The sequence below is a fragment of the Pristiophorus japonicus genome, chromosome 20, assembly GCF_044704955.1.
Source record: "Pristiophorus japonicus isolate sPriJap1 chromosome 20, sPriJap1.hap1, whole genome shotgun sequence".
Lineage (NCBI taxonomy): Eukaryota > Metazoa > Chordata > Chondrichthyes > Pristiophoridae > Pristiophorus > Pristiophorus japonicus.
In genome coordinates, this window is record NC_091996.1 from 83634432 (window position 1) to 83650421 (window position 15990).

Consider the following 15990-nt stretch of genomic DNA (forward strand, 5'->3'; position numbering starts at 1 on the left):
GTTCTGGTCACATTATGGCCTTGGAGGGGATTCAAAGAAGGCCATAAGACGGAGACCTAGCAACACAAGGAAAACTCAGAAAATCCGAACACAAGGCCGATTCTCCCGGGGCGAGCACCATCTGACCCACCTCCCACAGAGGCTCCACACCAAGGCATCCACATCCGAACTCGCCTGGAACTACACACTCCCTCATCCTGCACGAGGACAAGATCACCATGAGTGAAGTCAAGCTTAATGCTCGCATTAGGTCACTAAAAGTCAATATTGAGCCTTTGTGAAGCAGTCTCCTGTTGCTAAGGCTTTGGCAAATATTGACATTCATAGTCTGACTCAGTGTTGAAGCAGGTGGGTGGTGGTGCCATTGCTGCAACTGCTGATAAGGAAAATGAAGAGAAGGAACAGGAGGAACCAGAAGAGTCTTGACGATGACATGGGCTTTGGTCTCTGATTAAATGTGCCATTAAATTTTTAATTAAAAATATTAAAAACTGGAGCGAGGTATTTAACTTGCATTTATAAAACGTCGTAAAGTGTTTCACAGAGGCATAACCAAAAAGCTGGAGACCAAACCAAAAGGGGGGGGGGAGCAGAATCTTGGTTAAAGAGGTGGATTTTAAAGAGGATCTTCAAGGCAGAGGTAGGTCAAGAGGTAGAGAGGTTAAGGGGAGGAATTCTGGAGGGTGGTGGTCGGGTGAAGTAAGGAAGAATGTTCAAGAGACCAGATTCAGAGGAACAGTGTGTTCGGGGGCGAGGGAAGTCAATGGGGCTGAAGATGATTACAGAGATAGGAAAGGATAAGGTGATGGAAAAAAAATAAAGTCTTGCATTTATATAGCGCCTTTCACGACCACCGGACGTCTCAAGGCGCATTACAGCCAATGATGTACTTTTGGAGTAAAGTCAAATGAAGGTTTAAACACGGGGAGAATTTTAATTTGGTGGCGTAAATCAGTGAGTAGAGAGGTGATGAGCGAGTGAAACTCAGTGCAGGTTAGGATTTCGGCAGAATTTTGAAAGAGCCGAGGTTTGTAGTGGTCTGGGAGGGGATGGAGTCGCTGGCAAGTATTTGGAATTGGCGACAGAGGCAGAGGATAATGGCTTCAGTTGCTTGAATGTTTAACTGGAGGATATTGCAGCTCAAACAAGACTGGAGGCAAGGTAATAAATGGCACAGAAAAAGCTAAATCTGCAAGCTAGTTCAAACTAAACTTTGACAGTAAAATAAAGGGGGATCTACAGAAACTTGCTGCATGATGAACCGGGATGGCCTTCCGCAGCGGTGTCCATCTTGCGATTTTAAGAACGAACCTACTGTGCCCCTTCCTTTAAAAAAAAAGTAATTCACAACAGGTCATAACATCTGTAAGAAAAATGTTATGAAAATACTCATTATTCTCCGAATAGTTAGAAGGGAGATTGCTGTTGGGCCATGCAACTTGAATGAAAGTTTGCATTCATGAGTCACGCAACAGGAGGAAGAGAAACATAATGACACATGATCCAGCGTCCAACCCTTCAACGTGTGGCGTCACAGAATGAGGGCATTTCAGGTCATCAACAGTGCATCAAACTCTTGTCATTTAGGGAGGGAGGAAGAGGACACATCATTTTACATTTTCACACTTTTTCCCATACATGGGCATCACTGGCAATTCCAGCATTTATTGCCTGTCCCCCAATTGCCTTCTTGAACCGCTGTAATCCGTGTGGCGAAGGTATACCCACAGTGCTGCTGGATCCGAATCCGGTGCCGGATGGTCTTGTTGCAGGTGCTACGTCCAAAATCCGAAACCTCGTGACCGAGGCCGGAATGTCTTTGCCTAGGCTGAGGTAGGTAAGGGAGGGGAGGGTAGGGTAGGTAGGGGAGGTCAGGAGGCCGGAGATCAGGCCAAGGCAGGGGGAGGTCGAGCTGAGGTCAGACCGAGGGAGTCCGGATTTCGGAACATTTTCCAGTTTCCGGACGATCCCGCCACTCCGGATTTTGGACGTCGCACCTGTATAGTTCTTCGTTTCAATAGAACATTCCGGAACTCCGGATTTTGGACGTCACACCTGGATAGTTCTTCGTTTCAATATAACTGAGTGGCTTTTTCGGCCATTTCAGAGGGCAGTTAAGAGTCAGCCACATTGCTGTGGGTCTGGAGTCACATATCGGCCAGACTGGGTAAGGACAGCAGATTTCCTTCTTAAAAAGGACATTAGTGAACGAGATGGGTTTTTACGACAATCACCATTACGGATACTAGATTTTTATTCAATGAATTGAATTTAAATTCCCCTGCTGCCGTGGTGGAATTTGAACTCGTGTCTCCGGATCATTAGTCCAGGCCTCTGGAGTACTATAGTTCAGTACCATAACCACTTTGCTACTGTACTTCCTAGCTACTGGCTTTGTTCAGGGAGCATTGGCCAAATCTGCTAGCAGGGCAGCATTCAACTCAGTACAAAATGGTGCACGAACCAACAAAGGCTCAAGGAGGGTGTTGTAACCAAGAAACTCAACTTCACAAGCCACAAGAGTCAGGACATCAATATGTTTTTGCTTTTAGATTCATCACCTGCAGAATGGTTTAGTGAGTTCAGGCAAGTTCTGTATCAAAGGTATTCGACTCAGTCACCCCCTTTCCCTACCTTCAGAGACATATTTCGCAATCTGGGAACACACCGACTAATGTACTGCTAATGTGTGCCACACCAAATGACAGCGCAGCATCTCACCACTTCCTGTCCAATGTTCCATTTGATTACAGGTTAGGACAGTTTATTTTGTGATTAGTCGCACAAATGACACACTAACAATGATTGTGTAACACATGATCCCCAAACAAAAGGTGTACTTCACAGTATGAGACACATTTTTCTAAAGCAGGTAACACAATCGCTTGTTGCCTTCACAAGATCATTTGAAACACTGGTTAAAAGGCATATGCCAGGTCTGTAATTAAAACATCCAGCAGTTAACACGGTTTTTGAAATCTGCCCTCCCAAACCCGCGAGTTCTACCACCGAGGACAAGGGCAGCAGGCGCATGGGAACACCGCCACCTGCACGTTCCCCTCCAAGCCACACACCATCCTGACTTGGAAACAGATCGTCGCTGGGTCAAAATCCAGGCACTCCCTCCACAACCTTCACCACACGGGACTGCAACAATTCAGGGTGCGGCTCACCACCACCTGCTCAAGGGCAATTAGGGATGGGCAATAAATGCTGGCCTTGCCAGCGACGCCCACATCCCACGAATGAGTAAGAGAAAAATGACCTAGCCTGTCCTTTGACAATTTGTATTATGTAAAAATCCTCCAATCACTGCATCTTGTTGGAGAAATAATCCTTCACCTCACTGACTGGTGTCAATATTCACTCTTACAAAAATTATAAACAGTGACCCCCAACATCACACCTTGTGACTCCACTGGCAATCAGATTCCACCGGTATTTCCCTTTGCTGTCACATAATCCAGCTTCAATAATTTACTGTCTATGCCATGGACAGAACTGAGAGACTCAGTCAGTTACGTGCAACAGTGACAAATGTCTTCCCGAGATCCAGATTGATGGCATCCACTGCATCACACTTTAACACATCTCGAAGAAAATCCAGCAAATTGGTCAAACATGACCTGCTCCTTCTGAAACATGCTGATGGCTCTTTCGAAATCAGACCCTGTTCTTTCAGATGCTTTCTTAGGATATCCCCTCATCAACATCTCCAAGCTTCTCAACAATTGAGATGAGGTATATAGGAACAGGAGTATGCCATTCAGTCCATCGATTCTGTTCCACCAGGTTTACTGGTCCTTTTCCTGTCATTTTGGTTTATATATAAATGATGAGGGGGGTTGGGGTCACATGTTCCACTTTCCAACCCACTGACGCACCCAATCCAATGGACACTGAAGGAATCAGGGATATGGAGATAGAGCAGGAAAATGCAGCTGAGATAAAAATGCAGCCATGATCTTATTAATTGGCGGAGCAGGCTCGAGGGGCTGTATGGCCTACTCCTGGCTCCTATTTTTCATGTTCTTATGTTCTTCATGAGCTTTCAAAGATTTGGTGAAAGAAATTCCCATCTCCTCAGGCAACGTCCCCAGCATGGTTAGATTAAATCAGTATCTTTTTAAGCTTCAGCTTCTTAAACATTTCTACAATGCCTTCCATTGTGGTATTACAAGTTACCAGTGTGTTCGCAATCCCAAATTCCTCTGAACTCAGGTGTCCCTACTCCCCCTTTCAGTGGCAAAAATGACTTGGTTCTGTCACTTCTCTTTCCTCATACACCATTTTCACACTGCCACGGGGTTTTTTTTTATTCGTTCATGGGATGTGAGTGTCACCATAAAGCCAGCATTTATTGCCCCTTGAGAAGGTGGTGACGAGCCGCCTTCCTGAACCGCTGCAGTCCCGTGTGGTGAAGGTGCTCCCACAGTGCTGTTAGGGAGGGAGTTCCAGGATTTGGACCCAGTGACAATGAAAGAACAGCCGATATATTTCCAAGTCGGGATTGGTGTGTGACTTGGAGGGGAACTTGGAGGTGATGGTGAACCCATGCGCTTGCTGCCATGATTCTTCGAGGTGATAGAGCTCGCGGGTTGAGGAAGGTTAAATGTCCCAAAATAGTTCTGTACCCATCCCTCACGTCTTTTCACGGTCTTCCTTTTCCATCCATGTCAATTTTACTTTCCCGTTTGTTAATTTGACTATTTCTGGGATGTGCTGCCTCTTGCTTAAATCGTTCAACACTCCCATTTCCCCTCCACACCCTCCTTCTAAACAGTTCTGTCCAGTTAATTTCTTGCGTACAGCATTCCATTGATCTTGCAAAATCAAATGTCTCAATAGTTTTCATTGCTGGTTCTGTTTTCATTTCAACTATTAAAATTAATGAAGAGATCCCAAATGTCAACCTGGTCCATTACTCCCATCATCGATTAGGCTGGAATCCAAGACTGCCCGCCCACGAGAGTTCCCACACCTGCCATTTAAAGATTCATGAAGCAGTTCAATAACCTCCCTCGCACAAATTATCACCATTGTAAGTTCCAGTATAATTCAGGTCCAGCCCTCCTCTCAATCACAGCCGAGGTCTTATTACGAATACTTATGACCTCCGTGGCAGTGCATCCACCTCAGTTTTAATTTGCGATAGCCAGCAACATTTTCCTACCATTATAAACGTAGTTATCAATTTTATTCCTAAGTGGACACCTTTTAGACCTTAGCATTTAAAAATAAAATTTGCATTGACGGGAAAAAACCTGATGCAGACCTCTGGTGAGTCTGCCAACCTTTGACAGATCTAGAGTTAAAACCAGCAGTATTCACTAACTTATCAGGTGCCATAATTCCTCCCAAACCCCGCGATCTCTGCCACCTAGAAGGACAAGAGCAGCAGGCGCATGGGAACACCACCACCTCCACGTTCCCCTCCGAGTCACACACCATCCTGACTTGGACATATATATCGGCTGTTCCTTCATGGTCGCTGGGTCAAAATCTTGGAACTCCCTCCCCAACAGTGCTGTGGGAGCACCTTCACCACACGGGACTGCAGCGGTTCAAGAAAGCAGCTCATCACCACCTCAAGGGGCAATTAGGGATGGGCAATGAGGTGGGTGGGGTGGCTTGACCCATCCACCTCCACGGAGGTGTGTGGGGGACCTGACCCATCCACCTCCATGGCACGAACCTGGTATTGCAGTACTTCCAGGAACGGTGCAGTGGCTCTAGGCCTTTTGGCTAAGAGCATTGGCGCAGAGTGATCCTTGGCGTGTGCAAGGTGACCTCTGGCGTTTGTGATTTGACAAAGAATTGGAACGATTGGCTACGAATTTCAAAAAAAAAAATAAAAATAAAAAATAAAAATTTAAAAAAAAATAAATAAATAAATGCTGGCCTCGCTAACTCTGGGCGAGCTGACAAAGGCCGTCCGGTCCTTCGAAACGAATAAAACTCCCGGAAGCGAAGGCTTACCGGTCGAGTTGTATTCGGCTCTGTGGGACTGGATGGGCCCAGACCTGCTGGAAGTGTACGAGGGTATATGCTTCTGGCCGGCAGCATGTCAAAATCGATGAGAAAAGGCATCATCACCCTCATCTACAAGCAGAAGGGGGAGAGGGAGGAAATCAAAAATGACGGCCCATTTCGCTGCTCAATGTGGACTACAAGATCCTGTCAAAGGTCATCGCCAACAGGGTCAAGTCTGCTCTTGAGCTGGTGATAATAAAAATAAATAAATGCTGGCCTCGCTTCTCGGCCTTTTGGCTAAGATCAAGTGTAGTATCTGTTGATTGGGCATTCATATGCAAATTGACTGATTGCAGAAACTCGTTTTTCCAGTTTTGCTGGCTCTGGCCTTCGGCTTGGACCAAGCACCAATTGGAGAGGAGGAAAACCTGCATGTCGACCGACCATTCGGCGGGCCTGGAGGCCCACCAAGGGGCCGGACTGGCACCACAACAGATTGAAGGCTTCGGCCAAAATACACATCGAAAGGAGGAATCTACAACCCGGATGGCGGCCAACCGAGCAGCGAACCAGGGAGTCCGAAACACCATCGAGTGACGGTGAAGATAGTGGAAGGACAGGCAACGATCAACCGGGACCTGTTCGTGAAGAAAATCCTGCTTGGAACATGTGGATGAAAGTCGCCGACATCTTCGCCATGCAGGACCTCCCGAAGAGAGGTTACTTCGATGTGACCTTCAGAACCGTCACCCTCTGCCTGAAGTTCCTGAAGGGACTGAAGGAGGCCAGTGAACCGCTGCGCTCAGTGCTGACTTGGGAGCCACTGTTCACCCTCCCGTCGCAGAGAAGACGCACTATCACAGTGCAGATGTACAACCCCCACATCCCAGTCATTGATGTGCTGACTTTCCTCGCCAGGTATGTCGATGGGGCAGGAAACAGCAGCGACTTGAAAGACTTTCACGGGATATGGACAAGCAAGCACCAGATCCAGGTCACCATGAAGGTGGACGCCAGCGGAACCATCCTGCACCGCCCCCCTCCAGCTTTGCCATCGGAGGAAGTCGGGGCTACATGGTGTACATTGGCCAACCCAACGTGTGCCGCACCTGGGGGAAGGCAGGCCATGTGGCGGCAAGCTGCAAAACTGTCATCTGCTGAAACTGCAAGAAAGAAGGCCACCAGACAAAGGACTGTAAGGAGACCAAGTGCTGCAACATCTGTGGTCTGGCTGGGCACCTTTACAAAAACTGCCCCAAGCGCAACTTCAGCTATGCGCAGGCAGCAAAGAACATTGCACCAGAGGAGGAGGAAGCTGAGGAACACAACGCTCCAGAGGAGAGCCACACCCTCCCCTCGACTAATGCCCCCGTGGACTCGGAACAAGTTGGCGAGAAAGAGAAGCCTGCCACAGCGAGCTGCGAGACACTAGCAGCCAGCAGCGAAGCTCTCCCCCAGTGCACTGAGTCCAGCAACGAGGAGACAGCAGACGATGAAGCGGGATGGGAGACAGTCAAGAAAAAGGCCCGCAAGTGTAAGGAGAACAGGCGAGCAAGGGCCCTGCGGAAACGACAGGGAAGAGGCGGCTAGCAACCTCGACAGACAGCAGCGGCGGCAGCTCGTCTGATGAGGAAAGGCGAGAAAAAGCCTCTCACCACAGACACCAAAACAAGAGGCAATATGCCAACCCACAGCCACAGGCGACCGGGAGCAGTGAAGCGACCAACACAGCCCTGCCCAGGAATCCACGAGCAGCGAAGCACCCAGCGCACACGAGCTCCAGAACACCGAGAGCGGAGAAGCGACCACCGCAGACCAGCTCCGGGATAACGGGAGCAGCGAAGTGCCCAGCACACCCCACCTCTGGAATACCGGGAGCGACGCTGCGATCGAAGCACACCAGCTCGAGACCGCCACGACTGAGGAAAAGAGGGAACCACCAACACCAGGCGAGGACAGTGCAGAGGACATATCGGACTTAATGACAGAACTGCAGCAGTCCCCTGGTCGAAACACCCCCACGGCAGAGCACGACGACCACGCCAGCCCAGGTGCAGTAGACTTTCATAGTAATAACCTACGCATGTTGGAACTGGCCATTGAGCAGTCCTCGGATTTAAAGGACAATTTACGTGAAGCGTAATGTTTGTAACTGTAAAAAAATAGCTTTAAAATGGATTTTAAAATTGCTACTATTAACGTGCGTAGTGTAAAATCTACTACGCGATGTGTTTCCACCTTGGGGTACCTCGCCAAGGCCAAAGCGGACCTGCTGTTCTTGGAGTGCGGTCTGCCGCACTGGTCACGATGGTGGGACCATGGACCATCCATATGGTCAGGAGGCAACGACCGCCGGGCTTTCGGTCTCGGCATTCTGCTGCGGGGAGGCCACTTCATCACCGAAGTTAAGGAGGTGGTGGGCGGCCACCTCCTCGGAGCAGACATAATGTACAAAATCTCCCCTCTTGGGTTAATTAATGTTTACGCCCCAGCTCTCAAGAACGAGAGGCTGGCCCTCTTCCAGCAGCTCCCACTGCTACTGGCAATGTCCAGGCCGGTCATTCTGGGCGGTGACTTCAACTGCATCATCGATGCGGCTGGACGATCCAGCAGAGCCGACAGCAAACTGGACGCCACGTCCAAACTCCTGATGGATGCGGTAAAAGATGCCAAGCTGTGCGACGTCTTCAGCAACCCTGCAGACGGAGCACCGCTCAGATACACCTGGTCGAGACCAGACGGGTCCGTCCGTTCCAGATTAGACTTCCTGCTTGTGTCCCAGACGCTCAAGGTCAGATCCACCGACGTCTTCTTCTCTGGCCGGTGTTCTTCTCGGACCACTGCCTCCTACTGGCTGACTGTCGCCCACAGGAAAACCAGAAAGTTGGCAGAGGGATATGGAAGCTGAACGTGAAACTGTTGACTCCGGAAAATGTTGAGGAACTCAAGAGGGATTACAAAGGTTGGAGAACCGTAAAACCCCTCTGCGATTCCCCGATGCACTGGTGGGAAACAATCAAGACGAACATCAAGAGGTTCTTCATCCTCAAAAGGTGTTCAGTAGGCGAGAGGGAGACAGAGGGAATTGTCCCAACTCCAGACGAATATGCAAAACCTGCTCCTGCTGCAATCGATGGAGGTCGATGTCGCGGAGGAACTCGAAGAGGTGAAGGGCCAGCAAGCCTCGCTCTTTGCCTCAGAGTCCTCCAAGATTATCTTCCGCCCCAGAGTCCGCTCCGTTGAGCAGAATGAGACGTGTTCACGTTTCTTCTTCCAAAAGGTACACAAGGGGAGCTCTGTGATCACCAGCCTAAAGGAAGAAGACAGTTCTGTGACTTCTTCGCAGCCTGACATGCAGAGGATCAGCAAATCCTTCTATGCCAGGCTGTACGACGTCAAGCCCACAGACCACGCGGCCTCCCAGTCTTTCCTTTCATCTATTTCGGAGGTCTTAGACGACAGCAAGCGGGAGAGTCTGGACCACCCGCTAACTCTGGATGAACTGACAAAGCAACGGCTTACCGGTCGAGTTGTACTCGGCTCTGTGGGACTGGATAGGCCCAGACCTGCTGGAAGTGTACGGAGGTATGCTTCTGGATGGCAGCATGTCAGAATCGATGAGGAAAGGCATCATCACCCTCATTTACAAGCAGAAGGGGCCAATTTTGCTGCTAAATGTGGACTACAAGATCTTGTCAAAGGTCATCGCCAACAGGGTCAAGTCTGCTCTTGAGCTGGTGATTCACCCCTGCGCTGTCCCCGGCAGGAAGATGTCTGATAGCCTCGTGCTACTCAGGGATACGATCGCCTACGTGCGGGACAGGAGGGTGGACACCTGCTTAATCAGCTTAGACCAGGAGAAAGCCTTTGACAGGATATCGCACACGTACCTGATGGACGTGCTCTTTGGGGAGGGTATCCGCAATTGGGCAGTTACCCGGACCGTCTTCCACTTTGTCTGGAGGTCCAAAATGGAACGTGTCCGCAGAGACACAATGTACAAATCTCTGGACAGTGGAGGAAAGGATGTTCCGAACGTGGCCCTCGTCCTGATGGCCACCTTTGTGTGCAGCTGCATCAAGCTGTGCAGACCCCCGGTACGCAAACACCAAGTGTCACTACGTGCTGAGGTTCTACCTGTCCCATTTGCTGCGAAGGATGGGCCTGGCCACGCTGCCGCGAAACGGCCCCACCAGCTGGACCATGCCTGCCCACCTGTCCTTCGTGGAAAAGTTTTTCACAAAAAAACCCCTTTGACCACAAGGCCATAAAACAGTGGTCAGCACGCAACGTCCTGGACGCCCTACGAAAGAAGGAGAGGGTGGACCCTGTCGGGTGGTTCCCTGAGCGGACTTTCAAACTCGTTTGGCAAAACGTCTCATCGCCAGAGTTATCACACAAGCGCCAAGACGTAGCTTGGTTGGCGGTGAGGAGGGCCTTACCTGTCAGAGCGTTCATGCACAGCCGACATCTCAGCAGCACGGCACGGTGCCCCCGAGCCGGCTGCGGGGCGGACGAGACTGTCACCCATCTCCTTCAGGATTGCGCCTTCGCAAGGCAGGTTTGGAAAGAGATGCAGTGGTTGCTGTCGAGGTTCATCCCGAGCAGCTCCGTAACACAGGACTCTGTGCTCTACGGGCTGTTCCCAGGGACACTCACCAAGACAGACATCACCTGCTGCTGGAGGGCCATCAACTCGGTCAAAGACGCTCTTTGGTCTTGCCGAAACTTGCTGGTCTTCCAGAGCAAGGAGATGTCCACGTCTGCGTGTTGCAGACTGGCGCAATCCAAGATCCAGGATTACGTGCTGAGGGACGCACTTAAAATTGGTGCAGTTGCCGCAAAGGCACGGTGGTGAAGGGCCACAGTTTAAAGCCCTTCTGCCACGGTAAACCTGGGGGCAGGAATCAGTACAAAACTCCCTTCGGGCTGAACTTGTAACTTCTTTTTTATGTACATGGAGCACCATGATCTGTAAACACCTATGTAGTGCCATGTACAATGCAAGGTCTGTTTCATAATGCACGTTGAAAAGAAAAAAAATTAAAATGTACCGTCACCCATTCCGTGTACTGTACAGTGACACATGTAATGTAATTTGTTGAATATACTACAATGTATCCCGTATTGTACCGAATTGTACTTGAACTGAAAAGCAAGGAAATGTATCGAACGGAACTGCCGTCAGCACCCAAATGTAGTGTGTGGGATTGCTGACCGCAGCTAAATGTACTGAACGGCTTTTGAATGTACTGTACAAATTTTTATATGAATAAATAATATTTTGAAATTTAAAAAAAATCAAATAACAAAATAAATAAATGCTGGCCTTGCCAGCGACGCAGTAATGCGCTGGCTGGATTGAGGGTGATTTTCACTGAGCAATCACAATAAAATGAATCATTTGTTTTAAATTACACATTTTTGCGTTGGTATGTTTGTAAACTAAGTGCATCAAATCTCAATTCATAGCATGTGGGCTCTACAGTGAGACCCAAAGAGACACATCAGCCAAGAGCTGTAGGTGATGGGGACATGATGCGGCACTACGCACGAGGAGTACAGTTGACCAACTCGAGTGGCAATGGGTACAAGTACCTACACCGATATAACTGCCGCAAAGGTAAAGTTTGATTTAGCGGGGCGTCACCAGGGAATTTGCATGAACATGCCACAATTCTGTGCCCAACAAATTCTGATTCGCCACAAATCAATTACTCCAAATCTTTTCAGTGAAATAAGATGACTTTCGTTTTACCTTGTACACTTGTCCATATGTGCCATTTCCGACAACTTCCACCAGTTCGAAAATACCCGCAGGGTCCTGTAGGAAACAAAAGTATACCTGAGTAAAGCTGAACAGCGATAATTTCAGGGATAAATTCTGCACTTCTGATATTTTAAAAACACTTTCCGTCTACATTCCTCCTTCTCCACCCACCTCCCCCCCAAAGTAATGATACATTAGCAATGGCTGTTTTGATTGGTCACCCCGGCATGTGACCAATGTTCCCTGTGAGCAGTGTTTTGTTCTACGCGGCCCGTTTCTTTTAGTGTGCGGTCCTTTTAAATGTCTGCACATGTGCGGTATTTACAATGTAAAAGCCGGTGAACGACCTGTGCGGGACTTGAGATTACTGCGCGGCCGCGCACCTTAAGGAACATTGCATGCGACTCTGTTGTGGTCGACTCTTCATGCCCCCAGGACAATGAGACACGGGTGATAAATGTTGCCCTGCTAGTGTTATCCACCTCCCGAGAACAATTATTTTAAATCCTAAATTAGATCAAGATCGGTTAGGATCAGCAATATGCAAATTAACGAGAACATGGAATTAAACTTGCATTCATAGAATCATAGAAATTTACAGCACAGGAGCCGGCCATTCGGCCCATTGTGTCCGCGCCGGCCGACCAAGAGCCATCCAACCTAATCCCACTTTCCAGCTCTTGGTCCATAGCCCTGCAGGTTACGGCACTTCAAGTGCACATCCAAGTACTTTTTAAATGTGGTGAGGGTTTTTGTCTCCACCACCTTTTCAGGCAGCGAGTTCCAGACCCCCCTGCACCCTCTGGGTATAAAAGTTTCCCTTCAAATCCTCTCTAAACCTCCCATCAATTACTTTCAATCTATGTCCATCAAGGCGCCAAGAGAAACAAGTTTTAGGACACGCCCGAGCTCGACCTTTATCGAACCCAGTTTATTTTACATTTGACGCGTCCCCAACAACGTCTGATAATAAAGCAGGTTCTTTTGTCAATAAATGCCTTGTGATTTCTTAGAAAAATGGAAGTACAATTAAAATCTGCTACCAATTTATTTTTCTTGTTTGAGTTCTTCAAAAAGATTTCAGGCACAGTGTTACATCCAATCTGGTATGTCAGAGAAAATGCCATCAAAAGGGCAAAGCTTGCCTTGAAAGGGCCAATATATCTGCACCTAAGCAGATAAAAGCTCATCAGATGGACACTCGACTTATCGGTCAGGGAGGTCTTACTGCAATTGTACAGGGCCTTAGTGAGGCCTCACCTGGAATATTGTGTTCAGTTTTGGTCTCCTAATCTGAGGAAGGACGTTCTTGCTATTGAGGGAGTGCAGCGAAGGCTCTGTAAAGTCCTGTCCCTGCAGTAGAGACTCACACGAGGCACATGCTGAAGTCAAGGTCACTCAGGACCTGCACCTTTATTACACAGCTCTCAAATGCCACATTTGCCTGAGACCTGTCTTTAAATACCTGTCTGGGACAGGTATCCAGTGTCTCCTGCAAGTGCACCCCTGGTGGTAAGGTAAGTTTGTGGTTACAGGTCATCTCTAGTTACAGTCATGTATAGCATGGTAAGATACAGTTATGTACAGTAGTGAGATACATGACATCACCCTCCCCCAAGGTCTTATTGTCTTTATAGGTTCAGTCTCTCAGGTGGTCTACGCTCTCGCGTGGAGCGTCTTAGTTGTGTTTCAGTTGTTTGCCTTGGTGCCTGTTTTTCTTTCAGTGTGATTGCTGGTATCTCGCCTGGGCTGTCTGTTTCGTTCAGTATGATTGTTGGTGTTGCGCCAGTGCTGTCTGTTGGGATTGCCCTTTCCTCAGGTTGTTCCCTCTGGTGTGGTGAGTTCCACATTGTAGTCTGCCTCTGGTTCAGCAGTGTTGTTGGTAAATCTACTTCTGACTTGGTCTACATTCCTCCGGCAGGTTTGGCCATTGTCCATTTGTACCACCAGTAGCCTGTTTCCTTCCTTGCCTGTTACTGTCCCTGCAAGCCATTTGGTACCCCTGCCATAGTTTCGCACAAACACTGTCCCGTATCTCATTCCATCTCCCCCTCGAGTTTTGGTCATGGTACTCAGTTAAGCTTATGGCGCTTTGCCTCAACGATTTCATGCATGTCTGGGAGGATTAATGAGAACCTTGTCTTTAAGGTCCGTTTCATCAATAGTTGCGCGTTGGGAACTCCAGTCAATGAATGTGGACGAGATCTGTTTGCCAGCAGCAGTCGCGACAGGCGGCCTTGCAGCATGGGCCCTTGGATTTTGAGCATGCCTTGTTTAATGATTTGCACTGCTCGCTCCGCCTGGCCGTTGGAGGCCAGCTTGAACGGTGCCGTCTTAACGTGATTTATGCCGTGGTCACTTATAAAATCTTGGAATTCTGCGCTGGTGAAGCACGGACCGTTATCACTGACCAATATGTCAGAAATTCCGTGTGTTGCAAACATGGTTGCGAGGCTCTCCACAGTGGTGGAGGTGGTGCTCGAGTTTAAAATGGTGCATTCGATCCACTTTGAAAATGCATCTACAGCTACAAGGAACATTTTGCCCAAGAATAGGCCCGCATAGTCTACGTGCACCCACGACCATGGTTTGGTGGGCCAGGGGCTCAGGGGGGCCTCCCTGGAGGCATTACTGAGTTGGGCACAAATGGTGCACCATCGGACGCAGAGCTCCAAGTCCACGTCAATGCCAGGCCACCAGATGTGGGATCTGGCTAAAGCCTTCATGAAAATGTTCCCCGGGTGCTCGCGGTGGAGCTCCTGGACAAACGCCACTCTGCCTCGCAGAGACATAACTACTCGGCTGCCCCACATCAGGCAGTCTGCTTGTAGTGATAGCTCATGCATGCGCCTATGGAAAGGTTTGATCTCCTCGGGGTAGTCATCGCGAGCCTCTGCCCAGTCACCCGTTAAGACACATCTTTTCACTAAGGATAACGTGGGGTCGCTGGTCGTCCAGGCTCTGATTTGGCGAGCCGTCATGGGCGAACCTGTGGACTCAAAGGCATTGATTGTCATGACTCTCAGTCCTGTTCGTCGGATCCTTCCGTGGTCGCCAGGGGTAGCCTGCTAAGCATGTCGGCACAGTTGTCTGTGCCTGGTCTATGCCTTATGGTGTAGTTGTAAGACAACAGCATGAGTGCCCACCGTTGAATGCGCGCCGAGGCGTTGGCGTTTATTGCCTTGCTCTCGGATAGTAGGGACGTGAGGGGCTTGTGGTCGGTTTCTAACGCAAACTTGGCCTCGAAAAGGTATTGGTGCATCTTTCTGACACCGTACACGCACGCGAGCGCCTCCTTCTCCACCATTCCGTATCCGCGCTCCACCCGCGAAAGTGACCTGGAGGCATAAGCTATGGGTTGTAATTTACCCGCACCATTGACATGTTGTAAAACGCACCCGACCCCGTACTCTGACGCATCACATGTAAAAACTAGCTTTTTACCTGGATCAAAGGAAGCCAAAACATTGATGGAACATAGAAGGTTGCGTGCCTTATTGAAGGCGCGTTCCTGGGTGTCCCCCCCAAAACCAATCGCACCCCTTTGAGTAGCACGTGGAGAGGCTCCAGCAGTGTGCTTAAGTTCTGCATAAAGTTCCCAAAGTAATTGAGTAGCCCGAGAAAGGCGCGCAGTTCCGAGACATTCCGGGGCTTGGGTGCCAGGCGAATTGCTTCGGTTTTGGACTCTCTTGGCCAGATTCCATCAGTGGCAATCCTTCGGCCCAAAAATTCAACCTCGGACTCGAGAAACAGACATTTGGATTTCTTAACTCTTAGACCTACCCGATCCAACTGCTTTAGTACTTCCTCCAAATTGTGGAGATGGGAGTCGGTATCCCTGCCCGTGATAAGTATGTCGTCTTGAAATACAACCGTCCCCGGGATGGACTTGAGCAGACTCTCCATGTTGCGCTGGAATATAGCAGCTGCCGACCTAATGCCGAATGGGCATCGATTGTACATGAAAAGGCCTCGATGTGTGTTGATGGCGGTGAGTAGCTTAGACTCTGTCAGTTCTTGCGTCATATACGCAGATGAGAGATCTAGTTTTGAGAAAAGTTTTCCTCCAGCCAATGTGGCAAATAGGTCTTCCGCTCTGGGCAGCAAGTATTGGTCCTGTAGGGAGACTCTCTTTATGGTAGATTTGTAGTCCTCACAGATTCGTACGGATCCATCAGGCTTCATGACTGGGATGATGGGACTTGCCCAGTCGCTAAATTCCACGGGTGAGATAATGCCTTCCCGCA

The 15990-nt window shown here is 49.1% G+C and overlaps 1 protein-coding gene and 1 pseudogene across 6 annotated transcripts in view; one reads left to right on the forward strand and one right to left on the reverse strand.

Moving 5' to 3' along the window:
• Window positions 1-15990, reverse strand: part of LOC139232634 (misshapen-like kinase 1) — a 259745-nt gene that overhangs the window by 195659 nt on the left and 48096 nt on the right. For all 6 annotated transcript variants that reach the window (XM_070863069.1, XM_070863068.1, XM_070863070.1 and 3 more), the window contains exon 2: window positions 11732-11797. In XM_070863069.1, the coding sequence (XP_070719170.1) occupies window positions 11732-11797 (66 nt within the window). The remainder of the gene's footprint in view (window positions 1-11731; window positions 11798-15990) is intronic.
• LOC139233218 (U2 spliceosomal RNA) lies at window positions 6251-6386 on the forward strand (annotated as a pseudogene).